Source organism: Gymnogyps californianus, chromosome 6, assembly GCF_018139145.2.
Source record: "Gymnogyps californianus isolate 813 chromosome 6, ASM1813914v2, whole genome shotgun sequence".
Lineage (NCBI taxonomy): Eukaryota > Metazoa > Chordata > Aves > Accipitriformes > Cathartidae > Gymnogyps > Gymnogyps californianus.
The window spans coordinates 13,061,626-13,082,730 of record NC_059476.1 but is presented as its reverse complement, the minus strand read 5'-3'; the positions used below and the strand labels follow the sequence as shown (position 1 = coordinate 13,082,730).

Sequence of the window (21,105 nt, the reverse complement as noted above, 5' to 3'; positions counted from 1 at the left end):
TTACTCTGCTTTACAAACAAAAAGCAATTTTTTGTTGTTGTTGTTGCAAGCCTGTTTAAAAGACAGAAAAGTGAGTCATGCTTGCATACAAAAAAATCCTTATAACCTATGTCACGCACCCTAGAAACACCTGTAAGATTTTCTCATATCACAAGGCAGCGATATGCCTATGGTAAGGGCAGTTTCTGACAGCCGAATAGTTACACAGCCCACACTGACCTGGCTGCTATAGATCCTCTCCCTTTGAGGCAAGATGCAGTATCTTGTCTTAACTTTGAGCATTCTTACTCCTTTTGAAAGTCCCCCTCAGTGGCTCTGCATGATGCTTATGCTGGGTATGTTCACGCTTGCTGGCTGTTGCTATGGAGCAGCTCACTCCACAGCCTGGCGCGCTGAAGCAGCTGCCACTGTCTGGAAGAATGCTGGTAAATTAATAGCTGAGAGCAGTTCATAAAATTGGCTGAAAGGACATTTAATTTACTTTCATTTGGCTTCCTTTTCCTTTTTTTGTTTTGTTTGTTTGTTTGTTTTTCTTTTCCCTTGAGAGAGAAACAGTCCTTTGGATGCCCAACTGGAATGAAAGGTACCCATGTAAATGGTTGGCATCAGGCAGGTTTCCACATCAGAAAGGGAAATGTGTGTGTGTGACTATGGGAGGGAATTGTAACATAAGCTTTATATTCCTCATGTTCTCTCAGTCTTCTTATAACTTGTTATGAAGGCAGAAATAGCGGAGGCTTGCCTGAATGGAAAGCAGGAGGAGCAGAGCTACACCTGAGTATGGCGAGAGAGACAAATTTTCCCAGATGCTCTCTTTTTATAGGCTGAAGTTGTAGTTGTTACACTGCCCTGGTGACCTGCTGGGAGCTCCGTTGCTTCCAAATGGATGAGACAAAAATAACTGCGTTGCTCTGTTCTGGAAGATCCCAGACTGAAGGTGTGGCAGGGGAAAGACATCCCTTGACAGATGCACATGTCTGAGGATTCCTACAGATATCTCATGCCATTTTCCTCCTGGTGTCTTGAAGGTAAAGACAGCAACTCCCTGTTCTCCTCTTGAGAGCACCAGCGAGGGCAAAGGAACTCTGAGGTGCTGAGACATTATTGAGAATGCCAATCTGAATATCCTTTTAGAAAGAAACATGCATGTTAACTCAGCTCCAGGTTGCCCTTGGGCAGTTCTTAACTAAGTTTCTCTTAGTAATTAACTTAGTAACATCTGGAGTTTTCAGTGACATATTGTCGAACCTAAGAAAGGTGCTTGAGCAACATAAACTACTAAGGCCTCCGTTCAGCAAAGCTCTTGGCAAATTCTCCATTGGATGCTTTACTAGAAGTTTAAGGACCTGCTTACATTCTCTGAGACACAAATTGCTGAGGCAAGGGTTCCTACCTGTGTTACACAGAGGATCAAACTAGGGGGATCATGCCAGTCCTCATGAAGAGCTATTAGGAACACAGGAGATGGTCTTAAGTACAGAGTTATATCCTTCATTGAGCTGAGTTACTCGAAAGAAGATGCGCAGTTTCAAACATGATGGAGTGGTTTGGGCACTCCTGACTGTTTGACCGAGCCAAGAGAAGGCATCAAATGGGATATGCCTCCACAGACAGAAGTGAACATACATGAGCTCCTCAGCTCTGAACCCCTTTCAGAGGGGGAGTATATTCTCTCAAGCATGGTGCTGGACCCAGACCAAAGACAGACATCTCTGAAGTACCCTTAGATGCTCTCCCAGTTCCTCTAGGTCCATCATCACTAGGGTTTTAGTCATCTTTTCTTACTAAAAAAGAGAAAGTGTCTTCAAACAGTAAAGCCATACTGCTGGGACAAAAGCTGTTCACATGGTTAAAACTGCACCACCATAGTGACCCTACTGGCTTTATCATCTCTGAGTATATTTGAGTTCATGCAGTTGAAGTCTATTTCAGGTCGAAGTATATTCCTCTGCATATTTGAGGTAGCAGAGGAAGATGAAAAGGGTGACAGCATTTTAGAACAGCCCTGTTGCTGCAAGTGTCAAAATTTGTGCTCCAATGAATGTTTTTTCTCTTGTCTTCATTTTGCCATTGCCATGAAACCCACGGTGTCTACAGGTGCTGCTAAGGAAGGGAGCCATTTCTAAGGCATGCAAGATTTAGAGTTCAATTTTTCTTCCAAATTCCCTAGAGAGAAAAGATGCTGACAGGGGCATCTGAAAATCTAATTAGAGAAGAGCTTCAGCTGCTGTCCCCCAGTCCTTTTCATTTGTCTTGACCTTTCCTGTTTTGTTTTAAAACCCTTTGAACTGGAAATAGATTTTCCAGTCAGTAAGATCCAGGCTATAACACTTTTCTGAAAATGCCACATTTTTGAAAAGCTGACATTTAAAATTCTAGCTTGGGAAGTGGGAGAAAAAAGTCAGGAAAACAAAGAGACTATGTTTTGACTTGTTCTAATGTTTTATCTGTGCCAGGTAAGAGCACGGGCAGAGTAAGACAGGAAGAGAAAGCAGGTGAGCCAAAATCAAAACATTTCCCATACAGCCCACACCTGACCTACACCAACCCCAGCTGTCTCTGTCTCAGGCAGCTCTCCAGAGCCACTTGCAAGTGGCTGTTTTACCAAGAGAAGTTTTGTTTTGCCACAATTTGGTGCATATACATACATATCTATACAATATGTACATATTGCAAAAACCTCCCCTGTTGCTTTTTCCAGCTTCTCCTTGCCATTTTGACAAGCCCAATACTACCTGATAGGGTTTTTCTGAAGCTTTTAGCTCAATTAAGGCAGACACAAACCTCCCCGCATTGCTTCTGCAGCCACAGCGAAGCACCTGGATGCAATGAGCACCGAGCTATCTTTGGGCAGCCTCTCTGGCCTTCATTGTAAGAGGTCTTTAATGCCAGTGCTCTTAGGCATCAAGGGAGAAATTTGACAAGTTAGCTGCTTGTGGTGATATCTCTGCATTCAGCTCCTGTATTTTAATCGCACTAAGCTAGTCAGCAACCAATTACAATAGCTGAAAAAATGAAAGTATTTTTGATGGATGTTTTTTACCTTCTATTAGGTATACGCAATATGCACAAGCTTGGATATAACCTGAAATACAGTGCAATCTTGATAAAGGCTTTAGTCCAGCCAAAGACTTAAGCATATGCTGAACTTTAAGCACATGAGTACTCCTTTTAGCCTGAAAAGAAGCCGTGGGAATTAAAAACAAATTTCCCAAGGCCCCATATTATGCCCTTTACCTATACAACATTTGTTACTAAAATGTAAATCAGAAATTTACTGTTTTCTGAGGGGTTTTCTCATTAAATGTCCAGGGGATTTCCAAGCACACACAAAAGATTCCCCTCCCTCCTTCCCCTCCCTGCCCCTCCAAGCCAAACACATTTTTCCTGTACCTTGCCAAACGAATAAAAGTCTAGAGCGTACACAAGACCTGGATGCTTCCAAAAAACTCTGTGAAGCTTCCTGTGTCAGCGTATATCAAGAAACAGCCCATACAGTTTGCAACAATATTTTTACATTTTGATTACTTTTATGCAGGTCTCAGTACTTTGGTGTATGTGAGATGTGAGACCCACCTAGCAGGGTTCTCTCTCAAACCCTCCATCTGAATCTTGCCCAGAAGGTTGTAATAATGAATTTTCCTTATTGACTTCTAGTATTTGTATCTAAATGGAAGTATTAAAACAAGGAAACACAGTTCAAGGGTTTTAATTTTGGTTCCCATGTTTCAGATTTAATTTTTAAGTCTTCAATCATGCACTGACTTGTGCGTCTTCCTTACAGATGTTGATAATGGATTTAATTATCCTTTGCAAGAGACAGACACTGCTGTTGTTGGATTGTCTTCATGGATTAATGTTTTGTGCTTTCTTTAGATTAACCCTTTTCCCTCTTTGGCATTTTCCTGTCACCATCAGAAAACATCCATCAAAGATATTTCCATTGCAACTGAGTATCTACGCATGGGATACCTTTAGTCTAGGTCCGTTTAAAGCATATGCTTAATTTTAAACAGATATTCAAGTCCAACTTGATCAAGTACTGAAAAACATGCTTTCCTGTGTAAACTCCTGCTTTCAGAGAGATGCTCTTAACTATTTAAAATCAGAAACTGAATAGAAATGTGTCTTTTATCAGAGCAAATAGCTTGATACTTTTCACATGTACTTCTTTTTCTACACCAAAACAATTAATCGTACTAATCAGATCGTTCTTTCTGACTGCCAATTGTGCCAGCTCGACTCAGCTACGAGCTTTTTCTACAGGGCTGGATCTTCTGTGCTCCACAGGAATCAATAAGTACAGCCTCTCAGGATTATGTAGAATAGTTCAACTTATGTGACTGGAAGTGCATTAGAAGACTGTAGTGCTGTGTGTCATCATGAAGGCGAGGTCAACTTTCATACATTTTCATGGCATTTCAGCAGTGAATTTAAAAATGCATGAAAGGCTCTGATTTCTCCCAACCAGCTTGTCATCATCAGTAACACAGAAAATGCAATTATAATTCAGATGACAGTGGTATGGGGGAGGAGATGTACCGATCTTTCGTCTGTGTTATTAACAGGAATGTGGTGGTGGTAGTAAGATAAACAGCCATGATTCAGCATGTGCATTAAAAGTTAGGATGAAGGTTTCATATTTCTGTAATCATTACTAACTAACCTGTGATATCAAAAGAGGGAACACAGTAGGATACCACGAAAAAATACAGACTATGCTTTTAAGTACTACTACCTTTGCATCTTTAATTTGAGTACATCAACAATCAAAACGATCCTAATGCTAAGCTCATCTCCAGAGACTTCAGCTGAGTTGAATTCTGAATTGCACTGAACAACAGTGCTGAGGTGGGAAATGCTAATGGTATTGTCCCCCCAGCAGGGTCCCCAAGCTCATTAAATGTACCTGAGACACAAGGTACCTTGTACAGCCATTTATTAACATTGTCATTACAGAAAACCACAGTGGTCTTTAGGAAATTCAGGGCTCCATTTGTATATTCATATGGTAAAAGAGAGTTCTCTGGCCTTATGAGCATTCAGCACACAAACGAAAGGCATGGAGGGCATGAGGGAGAAAGCAAAGCTCTATTTTCAAATGAGGGAATAAAAAAGCAGAAAGGTTAAGTTTCTTACTCAAGGTCATGCAGAAGGAGCTCAGAGTGCGGTTCAGGAATGAGTTCAGATTGCCTGAATTCTAGCCCATGGCCTGAAGTGTAGAAACAAATGAGCTTTCCCCACACATTAGTCTAATCCAAACATCATATAGCAGCAGCAAGTAGTCAAAAGCAAGCCAAAATCTACTCCCAGTGGAGTGGCTTTGTCAAGTGAGAACTGAAGCAGACCTGGAATGTCAAAGACTTTTGGCTGTCATTTTATCAAGATAAAAAATAAATTAGAGGAGGCAGTTTCTCTGTGAATTATATGTAATGAAACAGCCAAAGCCCTGAACGTTTCTGCCCTGAATGTCTTTACCGTCCATTTCCTCAGCAAAGATGTATGAACAATCAGATGAAACAAGTTTGAAAGCCATTGTGTTGAATAGCGTTGTTCTGGAGGCTGCAGCTTTCAGTGTCTCTGCTGAAGCAGTACAGCAAGCACAAGCGTCTGATGTTCATACAAATAACTCAAACACACAAATTACAATTGGGTTTGTGACAGGCGAGAGAACTACATGACCATGTGATGAGGAAGACACGCAGAAACAACTCAATAAAATTCCTCTATTTTCTACAACAGAGCACAGCAAAATATGTCAAGGACATTGGGTTGAAGAACTTCAGTAGGAAAAATGGCTTTGTAATTTTTGGTTTTGGGCTTCTTTTGTTGCTGTGCAAAAATAAAGTAAGGATTCAGGTTGATTAGGCTGAGAAACAACTCTGTTGTTGAATGCTGCAGTGTGAGAGGTACCAGCCTTGGATCTGTGCATACAGCCCAGGCCAGGGCAAAGGACTGACCTTTAAACCGGCAGCATTTTGAGGCAATGAGAAAATTTGCTTTTAAGCATAACTAGTTTTCCCCTGTGCTGCCATTTAGTGACAAAGATGCTGCTGCTATTCTGCTTAGCTCAATGGAAATTTAAGAGCAAAATTACCAGCTTAAGTATGGTGCTTTGCTAATTAAACACTTCCATAATGCTTTGTACAATGGGACATATGCTTATAATAAAAAGAAATATTGATGCTTCCTGGCTGTTGTCACCAAGTAAGAATATCATGATGATTATACCCAGATTAATATGAGAACTAACCTGGACAAACCTTTCCAATAACAGGACCAAAGATATTAAGTGCAAGGTGACTTTGCAAACCGTTTTTAAGAAGTCATACAGGAATCCTAAAAGGTGACAGGAAAGTTAGACCACTTTGGAAAGCATTCTTACATTCAGATCACTTAAACATGAGCTGTTGGTTATTTTTGCTTTTAATGATATTTATATGCTACCAGATATAAATGCTTTACAGGAAAATTTCATGTGAGTATGTGAGTCAGGGTTAGAGAAACTGGGCCAGAATCCCAGCTCTCAGAAATCAGCAATGCTCTATGCACTGCTGGTTTTGGTGCCTGCTCCCTCTCCACTTGCACAGACTTCAGTGATTATTTTCCTTTTGTGTCTTCTTCAACAGCAGAACACTTCTGAATGCCTTGTCTTTGTTTCTCTGCAGACATCTTTTACTGACATTGTGTTATTGTCAGAATGACACAGTCCTGGCCCTCAGCATCACCACAGGCAGAAGCAGGCTCTACAAGGAACCCCTATGCTATGGTTCCTGCCCCTGAATCCCACACCTGAGTGAAAACATTAGTTTTTTACTGCTGCCATTTGCCTCTCCCTACCCTCTTAGTAATCCCCTCCACTACAGAGATGCAGTGAGACTTTTCAGGGCCTCCAGTGAGCCTGCCTCTGCAGTTCGTTCTTCTTTTCAGACCCAAGCGGGTCCTTTAGATGGAGCAGAAAGCCCTAGAAAGATAATAAGAGTATAAATCTCAAATGAACTCTTGTACCTTGGCTCACCAGCTTCTTATCTTTTTTTTTCTTCTGCAGGTCAAGTGGAATACAGGCATGAAAAAAGAGAGCTGGGAGGCTGCAGTGTATGGAACAGCTCTGCAGATCTGAAGGCTTCAAACAAACTCTCAGAGCGATACAGGAGATGTTAAGATGCAAAGGAGTACAACATAAGCAAAGGCTGCTGGTTTTTTTACATCCAAAAAGATACTAACTGTGACACAAGCTAAAGGAAGAGTCCTCACCAGGGTGTAGCACTTAAAAATATTGACCACCACTCCAAGGGGCGAGGGCTGAATAGGACACATTTTCTTCATATGCCATTGGGAAAAACTGCGCATGCATACACAGACATATTCAGCCTTTTTTAACTTGCCTGATGCTTTCTCTTCAGCAAAAATGGAGTGGCACTGATTCTGTGGATGCTGAACATCCTGGATTGTACTACGGTGTATACTTGTACAGGGCAGAACTAAACAGAAAATGGCAAGTTCTTGTTTTGTGATACCTCTGCCTTGTCTGCAAGGGAAAGAAACTTCCCTTTGAGAAGTGGGGTTGGACTAAACAATCTCCAGAGATCCCTTCCAACCTCAATTATTCTGTGATTCTGTGAAATCAATATCTATTTTATAAAAGGGTGGTTGTTCTTTTGCTAGGTTGTTTAACTTTCCTAGTGAGTGATGTGATTTTTGTAAGTGAAACAGTTAATTTGGTAAATGCTTTAGTGTATATACAATCATGCTGCTATAACCACAGTTTATTCTCCTATAGCTTGCATATAGCTGGCCAAATTTTCTTCTTTGTTGGATATTTCTTTTCCTGTAACATCAGCCCAAAGTCATTGTCAGATTGGGTCAAATTCACCCAAAAGTTTTGTTGGTTGCTCTGTAAACTCTTATATTGACAAATCTAGGAGCAGGAGGTCAAGATTCTTCTAGCAGGGAGAGAAATCAGAAAGGCTGGAGGTTGATCAATACTGTTTCAGCCCTCAGAGCAATTCCTAACGTCTTCCTTATCAGATATACTGAAAGAAGGGCCTCCTTTAGACCTCCTCAGAAGCTGACTTACTCATCAAAACATACTTTACATACTTGTTGATACACAGCATGAGAAAGACACCATCTCCTAATGGAGAAAGTGTTGCTTCCAGACTCTGGTGAATACTGAAGCAGGGCTATCAAAAAAGATCAGAATCAACAGATAATACAGAACAATTCACAGCAGATCTCTGTATGACAGAGTGGTCAGGGTATTCTGACAGGATATGTGAGCTGATCATAGAAGGAAGAGCAGGACATTTATCCTGAGTTTCCCACACTGTGAGTGATTGTCTCTCCCTCTGACTATTGGCATAATTCTTTGATAGTTTTGTGACTGACTTCTCAGATTACCCATCTCCTCTCAATCTGTTCTAAAATTTTGCTGAGAACAGAAAGGCAATGCAATGAACACTTCTTTTGATTTTTTTTTTTTTTTTTAAAAGCCTGAAGACTTTGAATCTTGTTTTGGACTTTTTATTCTTCATCTTTAAACACAGAAATCAATAATTTTTCCAGATGAAATTATATGTTTATACTGTTATGACAGCATCTACAGTAGCAATGTTGTATGACTGTCACTACTGAAATAAAGTGACCATATTTTGGAGAAAATGAACATTCAGGTCAAACAACTGCTTCAGGCTAGATATGATTTATTATATGTTATTACCTTTACAAATCAGGACACATGTTTGCTGGGGAAAGCATCAATAATAGAGATGTAAAAACTCCAACACACCCCTACAAAACTCAGCTCCAGAGGTCATCCTCATTTCTCTTTCCTCACTACAGATGACATTTACTATGGAGAGGGTCAGAAGTAATTTCCATGAATGCTCTAAGCTGTAAAGGGATGTACATTGTCCCCTAGTGTAAAAGCATAGCTGTTTTAGGATTTATTGGCCAGCTACACAGGAAAAAGGGTAGAAGTTTAAAGAAATCAAATTGGATTAGGGAAAAAGAGAAAATAGTTACTTTGTGAATGTTATTATTTGGGAGCCTACAATTATACATAGACAAAGAAGTGCTGAGAAGAAAAAACAGGTGAAAAGACTTTAAACATGTTTTTCTAAGGATTCAGAAATGGAGGGAGCAGAACAATGAAATACCAAGTTAAGTTACAGATGTAACAAAAACACAGGCTCTGATCAGAGTCTGAATCATCTTCACATTTGCAATCAGTTTCAGACTTAATGCTGCTGATGACATCTTGAGATTTCATCCACAAACGCCTAAACAATATGTACCAACTTGTGCGATAGGGACAGATCTGCACATGTACTTTTAGCCATGTTTGGTTGAAAGTCAGTGGCAAGCAAAAATGGAAATTCAGTTTCAAACACAGTAAGAACTCAAAAGCATAGTTAAGGGTGGGGATCAGGATTCAAACCTGCACTCTCTACTTCCACTGTGAAATTCCCAAACCAAACCAGTTCCCAGTTTTTATCAACTTCTCCCAGCTATTACCCTATGCACTGCAATACTCTTACAGTCTCATCATCTCCACACATCATCCATTACATTTTAGAGCAAATTCCACCCAGCTACATCGTGGAGCTGACTGACTTTATCCCACACTCTCTTGGTTCACCTCTTCACCACTTTGCAAACTTTGTCTGGCATGAATCAGACCCAAAACCACCCATGGGGCCTGGGATGCAACATAAAAATAGAGCCTACCTCTTCCAGCTGCACGAGGAAAGTGACATTGTGTCCTTGCTCGGCTGTCAGTTTGCCATCAGATGTGATTATGCGAAGGCCCTGGGGGGCTTTGCCAGGACATTGCTGTGGTTTTGCTGTGTACCGTTCTCTCACACCGTCCGTGCAGTTATTAGAAACAACTTTCCGGTATCTGAAAAGGAAAAGAGAAATCTGTGGAAGATGCTGACAGGGAGCATAACAGGGTTAACTGGCAACAGGGAGGCATTTCTGAGGTTTCTTTAGGCTAAGAAGATTGAAAGAAAACAGATTCCCAAATATATTTTAGCATTTGTCTCAGCCAAGCATTCCTCATGTGCCTAACATATAAGTAGTCAATACTGTTGTTAATGGCATGTAAAATTTTCCTGCATAGCACACATATATACCACATATTAATAAATTGCCTAAAACATAAAATTATATGATGATCGGTTACACGTTAAATAACTATAAAGTTATAAATAAATGATATACACATACAGTATGGAATTGTATTCAATTATTATACTGTTAGGCATAGTTTAACAGCTTTTCTCATATGCTTTCCACTTCTCAGCAGTTGTGCGGCAACTCTCTCTAAAGATGCAACCCTTGAGAGTTACAAAAATGAGACAGATGAAGAAAAAAGCAAATTCTGCCTATCTTTGAGTGTACAAAATGCCGAAACACAGCTTGGGTTCCTTTGTTTGTTTTAATCACTTGCATCAGAAATGAAGTTTGAGGTCAGTATCTTAACTTGAACTACATCTTCCATTGACTTCCAAGAGGGCAAAGAATAATCATCATTCGGGCTAGCTGCCCATCTATTACTTCAGTTCACATATACATCAGTTTCATCTCTTTCCTCTAATTTGTTTTCCACTGTTTCTGCCTCACCTGATCCCACATGATTTTAAGAGGAGTCTTTTCAGAGACTTTATTGATTTGGCCTTTGCCTTACAGTTTTCCCCCCAAGTTTCTTTGAGGCATCATTTTCAGAGAAAGGTCTGGACCACACGTGATGGAGATCTGGAGTGCCAGACTGTGTACCCTAACAAAGTCAGTGAAGAAGAGGTCCTAAGGGCTTCAGCCACCTTTGAGACACCTATAGGAAATGCAATCTGTAGTTGTCATTGGGTTAAAGTCCATATGGGTGCTCTAGCTAAATAAAATCTGGTGTGCCACTTACCCAGTGCTGTTGAGATAACTCTGTCCAAGGCTACAGTCTTTCGATAAGGAAGATGGGTTATACCAAAATGCTGGTAAACACTGCCCATTGCTGTGACGTTCATATCCATAATCACTGTTTTAGCATTAAAAGAAACCATCACATAAAAAAACAAAAGAACAAATACAGGTATTAGCTCATGCTCTCTACTATTGATACAAGTTTTGATTTTCCTCAATCTGTTTACTAGGATTTCTGATTTTTTATTGATAGAACAGATTCTTCATCCCACTTTAGCTTTTTTGGGGGGAGTAGAGTTACCTTGCATACATCCCAGTATAAACAAGCAGAACCAGACCAGGTAGTTTATGAGCTATTGCATTAAGTGTTCTCCCTCCACAGTCTAACAGTGCTTCTCAGGTTCAACTCTAGACTCAAATATAATAAAAGCTAGAGATGTAAGCTACGTTCAATCACTGCTGTCTCAGTCATATCTTAGAAAACTGAAGTGCTAAACAGTTAATTGTATTTGGAAACTATATCACATGAGCTGTAGAGTAAAATTTACAGCCCTGAAAGAGCTCTCGGCTGAAGGCATTAACAGCGTATTTGGTAATGGAAAAGAAGGCTGCGATCTTCAATTCTATTTTTGTTTGGAAGAGGAAATGCTACCAAATATCATGTGTTAGAAACAATGAGTCAAACTGTAATCTTTTGTCCCAATTTGGGTTTAGCTATGACTAAATTTGCCTGGGTTCCACTAAACAACAGTTCAAATTGGTTTTGATTCCAGGTAAACAAAGACCTATAAAAATTGTTATTGTGGAACAAATAAACAAACAAAACCCCTCTTTAATCAGTATTCCATTCACATGTGGTTTTACTCTCCAGTTGTTGAGTAATGAGGACTGTGTGGTTGGAAAATCATTCTTATTCCTTTTACTAAGCTTTCTCCATAGCCCATAACGGAGAAGCTAATGGGATGTCATTTCTGAGAACTGCTATACACAGTCCACCAACTCCATTCCAATATTCCAGTTGCAACATGATCCTTGATCTTAAAGCTGCACTTCCTTGCAAAGCACTTTTTTTGCTTATTATCTTTAATGTCTTGGTATCAAGTAGCCTCATATTCTAAGAAAAGAGGATTAGGGCAGCATTAGATTATGTGATTAAACGCTCATCTCTATATACGTAAAGAAGCAGAGAGGAAAAACAGGAGGCGGAGGAACCTCTTTAACCTGATCGGAGCCAGTGGAGCCCCTGCCCCAGCTCCTCCCAAGACTGTCACAGGACAGCCATCAGCCCATGGCCAGGGTAAGACCCATCAGATCATCAACGGGAGAGGCTCTCCCCAGACCACTTTGCAGATCTCTGAGCGGGGTTACTGCACACAGGGGTACGGGGCTCATTATGCCATGCCAGGGAAGAGCATCTGGCATCTCCATTTCTATTTTCCTGGGTGAGGGGCTATCTGTTCTGTGTGCGTGTGTATGTGCGTGTGGTAGTCTAAGTCTCAGCAACTGGACTCAGACCACGAGTCACAGACGTCCATGTGCCCGCACTGCCAGCACCTGGACTGACTGGAGCGTGTGCATGCTGTGCAGGTGAGCGCCAAGCCAGACAAGCCAGTGAGTAGGATAAAAGACTTGGGAGCTAGGTGCTGATGTGGTCATAAGTCTGGGCTGGATATTAGGTCTGTGAATTGGTTACTGGACACACCAAGAGCTCTGGGGGAATGGCTACTGGCGTAAAGCCATATAGGTCTGGACATGCTCATGGGACCTGTTACGTGTGTGTATGTCTGTGCATGAGGCAACTGGGGATGTCCAGTTGTCAGCAACTGGGGAGACAAGGCATCCAGGGGCCAGATACTGGACAGATCTGGGTGTCTAAGGCCAGGTCCTGGTGAGATCAATATTGTATGCATGTTTATAGTGCACATATTTTCCACAAATGCAATTTCATCTTGATCAACCAGAGAGGGGAACAGGATGAGGCACCTGGTGTTTGTGTGAGTGCTGTGTTTTCTGTTTGTGCTAATCTGTGTCACCAGACGTGTACGTATGCATATATGTACTGTGCATACATGCACACGTGTGCCTATCAGGAACAAATGCTCAACCTTGCTACTGCTTGAGTCAGGGGACACAGAGCTGCAGCAGCCTCACCTCTATCATGCTACTGGATTCAGCATCTCCAAATAGGCAGCAGTGTGATCAATGATATTTGTAGAATAATATTAACAACAACAAGAATGTTTAACATAATGAACACTTTTTTCCAAATGTCTTTTTCTTTCTGGACCAGAGCATGATGGCTTAAAACAAAAATTTAATGGATCACTATTAAACAATTTTAAGAAGTCTGGTACTGATCTAAGATATGAGATAAAGAAAAAAAAGAGGAGAATATTTTGCAATTTATTTTTGCTAAATTTTTTATACTTGATATCAAAAGTGGGACATTGAGAAGAATTTTGTCACCTCTTTTTACTCTTGCCTGCAAACTTTTCCTTCTGAATCAAGAAAAAACATTTTTTGAGGTAATCTAAAAAAGGAGAAATTAAAAAGATGACATTAAGCAAAAGAAGATTAAATCTGCATGTCACTTGGGAAAACTCCTAAACGTCTATTAGACTGCACGACTGTTCAAAAGGAACATTTTGGCAGCTGTGGTGCTTGGGATATCTACAACAAGCAATTGAGAACATACTCTAGGAAACGGCAATGAAGTAGATGACCTAACTGGTCTTTTCCTCAGTTTTTTGATTGCATTTTCATCAATCTATTTACTCAGATGCTAGTGACTGAATGTTGCTTAATTGCTTTGGAAGCATCAGCCAGCCTATTCTCCCACTGCCATGTGCTTCTCTAATCATCCTTGTTGGAATAAAAACACTATAGCTGCAGAATACACTTTATAATGAAGAATAACACCATTCTGATTTGCTTAGAGAAAACAAATATTTACATACAAGTGGGACTCCTGTATTTTTGTAATTCGTCAACACTCTACAGCACTGTATTCCTAAGTTATCATGTGTCACCCTAATTAAAAAGCTGTAACACTGTACACACACAATGTTCTGTAACCAGTTAGGTGAAAACAAAACAAAATAATACAGTGAAATCTGCCTCAGAGGGGATCAGTACCCACAGTCCAATTTGATGCAGTAGTATCAGCCTGGGATTTCTTACTATACGTGCATCTAGACTCATGCAATAATTTTGGTTCCTATTAGTATCTGCACATCTGGATGAGCCAAGCTTGACTTAACTACGTTTGACCATACCTGGATCATATGTCTCAAAGTCAAGAGAATGAAATCATAGGATTTTCCACAGCAGAAATAGTTCTAAGCACAGAAGTTTCACAGTGTTGTTTTCAGGCTTGCAAATTGTCTGGCTCATTAAGGCCCTACAGAAATATCATCCCAGTAAATGACATGAATTGCTGTTCCATATCTCTCTACAGATGCACCAGCCGCCCGTTCACCTCCGCAGTCTTGGAATCTAATGAATTCCTTGGCTACAGGCTGGTGCATGCAGAACACTGATGCTGACAACAAATTGCTGCCTACAATTTGGCACAACAGGCTTTGTAGCAATCAACAAGCATTAGCATCAATTGGATTGCCATAGCACGAGCCAGTATAGCAAAATCTGGAGACAGGGAAGGCATCAGCTTTAGACTGCAATCAGCTAGCCGAGTCATTGCCTGGTAACGGGGAACTGGAATTTGCATATATTGATGATATTTTGTGCCTGCCTGAAAAGAACTCGGGTGAAATAGGTAATGCACCTATCAAAAAAGAGTGGAGCATTTACCAGCAGGGATTGTTTTATCAGTATGAAGCAGCCTATCTTGCGGCTCTCACTGATGATGGTTTTACCCTGGCCACTTTTACTGGTTTAAACTGGAATCCTATTTGTCTTAGTCAAGTAGGATTGCAAGTCCTTCTCTGTAATTAGAGACAGATACAAATTCATTCCAGAAGTTCTGTATCCCTGCTCAAAGCTCATGGTAAATTCCCTTATCTAAGATTATTTGCAGCACAGGTAATAATCAAAGGAAAAGAAATGCCTTAAGGAAGTTTGTAGTTTGGATATAGACCTGACAAACATGCTGTCATGGAAGAACTGTAAATCCATGTGAAATTATTAAAATCCCACTATTTTAAGGTATAGAAATAACCAGTTAAGTCAGATGAGTGATTACCATGCTCATACCATCTAAAAATCAAGACATGACTTAACATGTAACCACAGGACTTCCTTAACACTAACAGCTTCAGCTTAAGGTCAGCTATGCCAGAAACTGAAAATGCTACTTGTGGTTTTGTATGCTGTGCTTTGCAAACTTTTCAGACATTAAATAGGGTGGAACCGAGGTATCTGTGATTTTTTTGTTCTGCAGTTTCTAAAAGCCCTTGTGGAAAAAAATAACTGTGGCCACAGCCATGGAAAAGCTTTATCACCTTTTTATTCACTTAATACCATTGTCTAATATTGAACTATGATGCAAGTATATATTTGTGTTAAAGGGGAGCTGTGCTTGCTTCCCAGTTCTACAGGATCTGACATGGGATTTATCTCAGAGAAGGATGGATTCAGCTGCAGTTTGAATTATGGGTCTATGAAGGCATATGATTATAATTGCGTCACAGTATTTGAAGTCAAGCTATACCAGCTTATGTTAATAGGGAACCTAAAATGCCCAGAATCTTTCCAGTAAATCCATGCCTGGTAGATATCTAGGCCTCTAAAGATGCAGAGATGCACCGTAGACCTTGCATAGTGAATCTGCATTTTCCACAAGCATACAAAATGAACTAAAAATTCATTCAAAATTATTATTCGTTAACTAACCAAGCCTACCTCAATGATAAAGCCAAGTTAGTTACCCTAAGGGTGCAAATGTATGTGTATTTCAGAACTGGCACCTGCATGATTGTCTGAACTGCTGAGTGGTAACGCACGAAGCCAACAGAGTCTAATCACATTCAGTATCTGCCTTCTGCCTCCCCGCGGTTTGTCAGGAGAGTTTCTCATGACTCAGGACTCTGATGTTTTAGCATAAGAACTAAACCTAGCAGGAAGGTCTGTAATTTAAGTGCCAGACAATAAAAAAAGAGCTAGCCAGATCCTTGCTGATATCATCAGTGAAATAAATAGACCTGATTCTCAACTGCACTAAGGCTCCTTTGTGCCTCTCTGGCTATCCAAAGCCACTAGCACCAGTATCAACAGGCTCATACTTCCCACAAAGGTGTGAGATATGGGTATACTGATAGAAGCAGCCCTCAGTATTAATGACAGTGGGTTCAGAGGGAGGACTGACAGTGAGACCCTTAAGTCAAAGTTTCTATTAAAGGACCTGGAAGACAGGTGAAGGATGAACACCACCAAAGATTTCCATCTGTGTCTAGGAAGTGTTTCTACTGAAGAGAGATTGCCATAATAATGTTCAAACGGCAGGAAGGAACACAGTGTAAGGAAACCGGGTAAATTAATGCTTTAATAACACACAAGTAACGGTGTCATCCATTTACCCAAATCAATTAAATGAAGAAGGACATTCTCGTTTCTAGGCCGTTGCTAGGACAGATTTGCCGAGGGCTTCTGCACGTTTCCACTCCCCCTATTCCTGAAGCACTATTGCCCTCTGGCTGTGAGCCTCAGCCCCTGCACGGAGAACAAATACCTGCCGCTTCAGCCCTGTCCCCAGCTAGTTTTGGTTCTAGCCCATGATAAGAGATGTCTACTGTCAGAAGAGTTCAGGTTCCCAAGGCTAGAGAAACTACAGTCATTTCTAATGTCACTCAGTTTTGTTGCTGTGTAAAACAATAAACAAATGTGCCCTTTTCTCTCAGAAAGAACTACCATGGGCTGAATACAGATTTGAAATGAACCTGGAGTTCTATCATATTACCAGGAGAAAAAACATTATAAAATCTTTATGTCTTTTACAACTGGCATTTTTTTCCCTTGAACTAATAAAAAAGCACTCGCAGGATTAACAACGATAACACTTTTTTTTTTTTTTCACTTTACCTGACCACACAGATACATTTTTTTACTCCAAGCTCTGACAAGCTTAGATAATAAAATTTTCTGCATACAAATTCAGTGTTTAAACAGCAAAGAAAGTCCTACTCTGACTGAGGCAGGGATTGTTGTCTTCTTTGATTCTATATACAAGTCTGGGTCCTGTAACCTTTGATGTTAATATAAAAGGCTGCCCAGTTTATTTCAAGATTGCAAAATCAAGTGCAGTCAGGTAAGGGGCTTCTCCCTGCCTTGGGGATACGTCCCCTTCAAACTCCTTCAATTAAGAGCCCTGCCCAGCAAAAAAGAGAAATAGGGAATTCAAAAGCACTGCTGAAATGTCATGAGTGAGGATGATGAAAGTGCTTCTTCCTTTTGCAGGAAGGACCCCATAGAGGACATCCTTCCACAGCAAGAATTCATTCACCAATTTTCCTCCAAATGCCTCTTTGGACCAACTTCTGCAGGGTGCATCAGCAGTGAAGCCTAGTGCAGAGTTCAACAAGGCAGGCACCGAATGCTACGGTGCAGCAGCAGCTTTGCCTTTCTTAGCACTAAAACTGGGCTGAAAAATTCAGTAAGAGCCAGCAGAATTGCTTTTTTCTTGCCATCTCTTTTCTCCTTCCTTGATAAACCTCTGTCTTCTGGTCCCTGTGGGTTTTCTGTCCTTCTCTGGCGAATCTATGTAAAACTATGCTCCTGACTGTATTAAGTAGATAAATAAGTGATGAATATTGCTGGTACATATTTCTGAACTGGATGCTTAAAGCAATGTTTCAGTCTCTTTTCCTCAGAGGCGGTGGGGAAGGAAGCTGAAATGGATAAAGTAAATCCAGATCTGAGGACTGTAGGAATAACAAGAGCTCAGAGAGAACTGGAGGGGATCACGACAGTCTGCTCTAAACCAAAACTGATTCCATCAGAAGGAGGAAGGCCCTCCTAGGTCAGGAAGGCTTTGTATCAGTCAGCTGAGCACAGAGACCTGCTGTATTAATTACCATAATAATGTAAAAATACCAGAGTATTTTTAAGGGTATTTTTCTCAGGCTACTTTTAACAAGATGATTTTCACAAAGTCCTAATTCTGCCTCTTCCAACAGATTTGAGGGGTCTTCTTGGTGCATGCGAACTGTGAGCCTCTGTCGTACATCCCCAACAACCCAAGATTTCTCTGAGAGATTCTCTCGCAACCCAGCAGACCTTTTGGAGAAAGTTTCCTCGAAGTGAATGTAAAAGAAATAAAAGCATGTTTCCCCCAGCAAATGTCACTGTGGTACTTTTGTTCTGTACCTAGCAACAAAGTTTTGTAGTAGCAAACCACACAATCAATTTTAATGAAATAAAAACATACATTCTCAGAGAGAGAGAAGTTCTGGAAGGAAAGCATGTTTTTATCTGAAATGTTTCATGAGTGTGTGTCCCTTTCGAGTGTAAGGGGTTTAACCACTAACGGATTGACCGTGAGTCAATCCCATCAGTTATTTTCTTGAGCCTGGGCATGAGCGTGGCACAGCTTTGTACTGCACACTCTACAAGAGGGTCAAAATCTTCAGGGAATTTCCTTCCTATTTATGTTTCTTTTCTGGTTGGCTGCTATCTTTTTTACATTACTAGAGATATGTTAAATTGTTGAAATCCAGGACCTCTGGGCACCTAAATGATGAACTACACACAGAACTGAGGTATCTTCTCCCTAGCAAAGAACTCACTGGAAGATGGGGAAATCATCAGGAAACCATATTCAGAGAATCAGTGCCCAAGTATGCTCATAATTTCTATTGTTTGGTGCAAGAGGATTTGTGTTTTTTGACACATGGAAAACCTCCTGTGATTCTGTGATTTTATATAGAAAAATCGATATAACTACAGTTATGGGAGGGTGAGAAGGGAAACGTTGTAAATTTCCATGGTCCTGGAGTGAACTCATGTAGTAAGAAACAAAATATTTATGAGATGAACCTATTCAGGGTGCATGTTACAGATGGGTTTAATTAATAACATGGCATAGATGTAGCTGGGTGAGGCACAAAGGGGGTTTATCGGCACTGCCAAAGAGCCACCATTTCTCTCTTCTGAGATACTCAGGACTGTCTCAGACTTGGAGAAAACAGGTGACAGAGAGATTTCAATAATGTGGTTCCCTGCCTTTTTTGTGCAAATTGCTGTGAGTCAGCAGGAATCTTGAAATGAAACTAGAAGCCGAACATTTATTCACACCATTCATAACTCACCAATGGACTCTATTTCCCATAGCATACAGCAGAGGAGAAAAGGCTTCAGAAGGGGATTAACCCAAATCATGAAGGCAATGTCTGTTGGATACTATCAAACATGATGGTCCAGATATAACAAATGACCCAGGAAACCCCTAGATACTTGATTTCCAGAAGCTGAAGGCCTACTTTGCATATGCATATATTTACTTTTACACATATATACATATATGTGTGTATGTATGTATGAAGAATTTATTTTATTTTTTACACACACTATATATGTCTTACATACTACTTTCACAGCCACCCCTGAGGTTAGATGTGCTAAATGGACCTTTTATCTTAATGCTGCACAGAGCTCAGATGTGACCTGCAAAATGGTCTGTTCAGCATCAATTTTGTGGGAGCCTTAGCAGATTACAGATATCTATTCCACCTTTCCTTCTTTTGACATACCTGCACTATCAGGGAGCACCCTATTTGGCCACTTACATGTTTATTAATTTCTACTCTCTGCAGGCCTACAGCCTCTCTAGTGAGCTCTGCATTGGTGTGGTAGAGAGCACACAGTTCTTGTGCCCATTGCTCACCAGTCAAAGTCTGCCTCTGTGCACACGCATGGCTCTGAGGTCATAGCCGCAGCATATTTTCCTTGCATGCATTTCTTCTCTGACTTGCGCTTCCTGTAGATCCTTTTTGCTCCCATGATGCAAGCTTCTCCCTGGAAACAAAACCAAAAATATCTTTCTCTGACACCCACCAGGCTATTTGTATCACCCAGTTTTTCCAAGCCTGTGCAATGGGAGCTGTGACTCAAGGGAAGAGGATGGGAAGTCAAATGCCATGTCAGTACACTGGAGCTAATTAAAGTTACTGAAGCTTTAACTGAAACTAAACCAGCTTTTCCAATACACACTAAGAAATGATCAGAGGTTACTTATATATCTGATTCAGTTCTGATTTTGTTCCAAAGCCAATGAGCAATTGATCCAGGCCCATTTCTCATTTCTAGATTAGGTTTCACAGCAACTGAAAACACAGTCTGATCCCTCTGCAATCTGAGACACACAGCAGGTCTATTTCTTTGGTCTGATCTCTTCGGCAATAATTTTGTTCAGTAGAAACTAGTAATATGTGTATATGTAAATACTTTCCACGGACTATGAGTTCAAGTTTTACAGGGTTTGACTTGTTATGTGGATGTTAAAACTTCCTTGTCTTTTCACTGCTATCTTCAGCATCCTGCTAAATATTTCTATCTAGGGAACAAGGCTCAGCCTTGTAATCTCAATGGAAAGCAAATCAAAAGGCAAGAGTCCACAGCAGCCTTCCTAAAAATAGTTCTGCAAGCTCCAAAGCCAACATCCTCAAAGATATGCTGCAAAATCCTTGGCATTTTTGCTTATGCAAGCACAAGAAAGTAAAGAACACAATACAGTGGGGTCTCACTTGTTACCTTTTATGCTGTTAAAATCGCTGTAGGAAAGAGAAACTTTTCATGGCTTTGATTTGCCCATGAAACAGAAGGGCCCGAATGGCAACTGGTGTAAAATGCTGTGCCTCCTTGAATTTCAAGGAAGCTGTACTGATTTTCAGCTTCTAAAGATCTAAGTCATAACCAGTATTTTTAGTGTGGAGTTGTGCCTTGTGTGAGCAGCTAGTCTGAGTCAAGCTACTTTCATTTCATATTCGTTATTAAATTCTTGCTCAGCAAGATATATACAGAAAGACAACCTTTGATGATATAAATGGGTGTTTCACTTTAGACTTCTGTGGAGCCTGTGGTGTTTATATAACCAGAGAATTTGGGCCATATTTTATTCTAACCGGGTATAACACAGGCTGTTGTGTCAAATGTGGCAGAGCCGGGAAGGCGCCCCAAGGCAGGTGCAGGCACTGTGCAGAGCACGTGACAATCTGATACATCAAACTAACAGGAAAA

General features: G+C 40.6%; 1 protein-coding gene across 1 annotated transcript in view; it reads right to left on the bottom strand.

The window, feature by feature from the left end:
• The window catches only part of SORCS1 (sortilin related VPS10 domain containing receptor 1), a 312,358-nt gene that overhangs the window by 31,526 nt on the left and 259,727 nt on the right, over positions 1-21,105 (bottom strand). Inside the window, 3 exon segments of the mRNA XM_050898837.1 lie at positions 9,730-9,901; positions 10,919-11,032; positions 19,754-19,884. Of these exon segments, the coding sequence (XP_050754794.1) occupies positions 9,730-9,901; positions 10,919-11,032; positions 19,754-19,884 (417 nt within the window).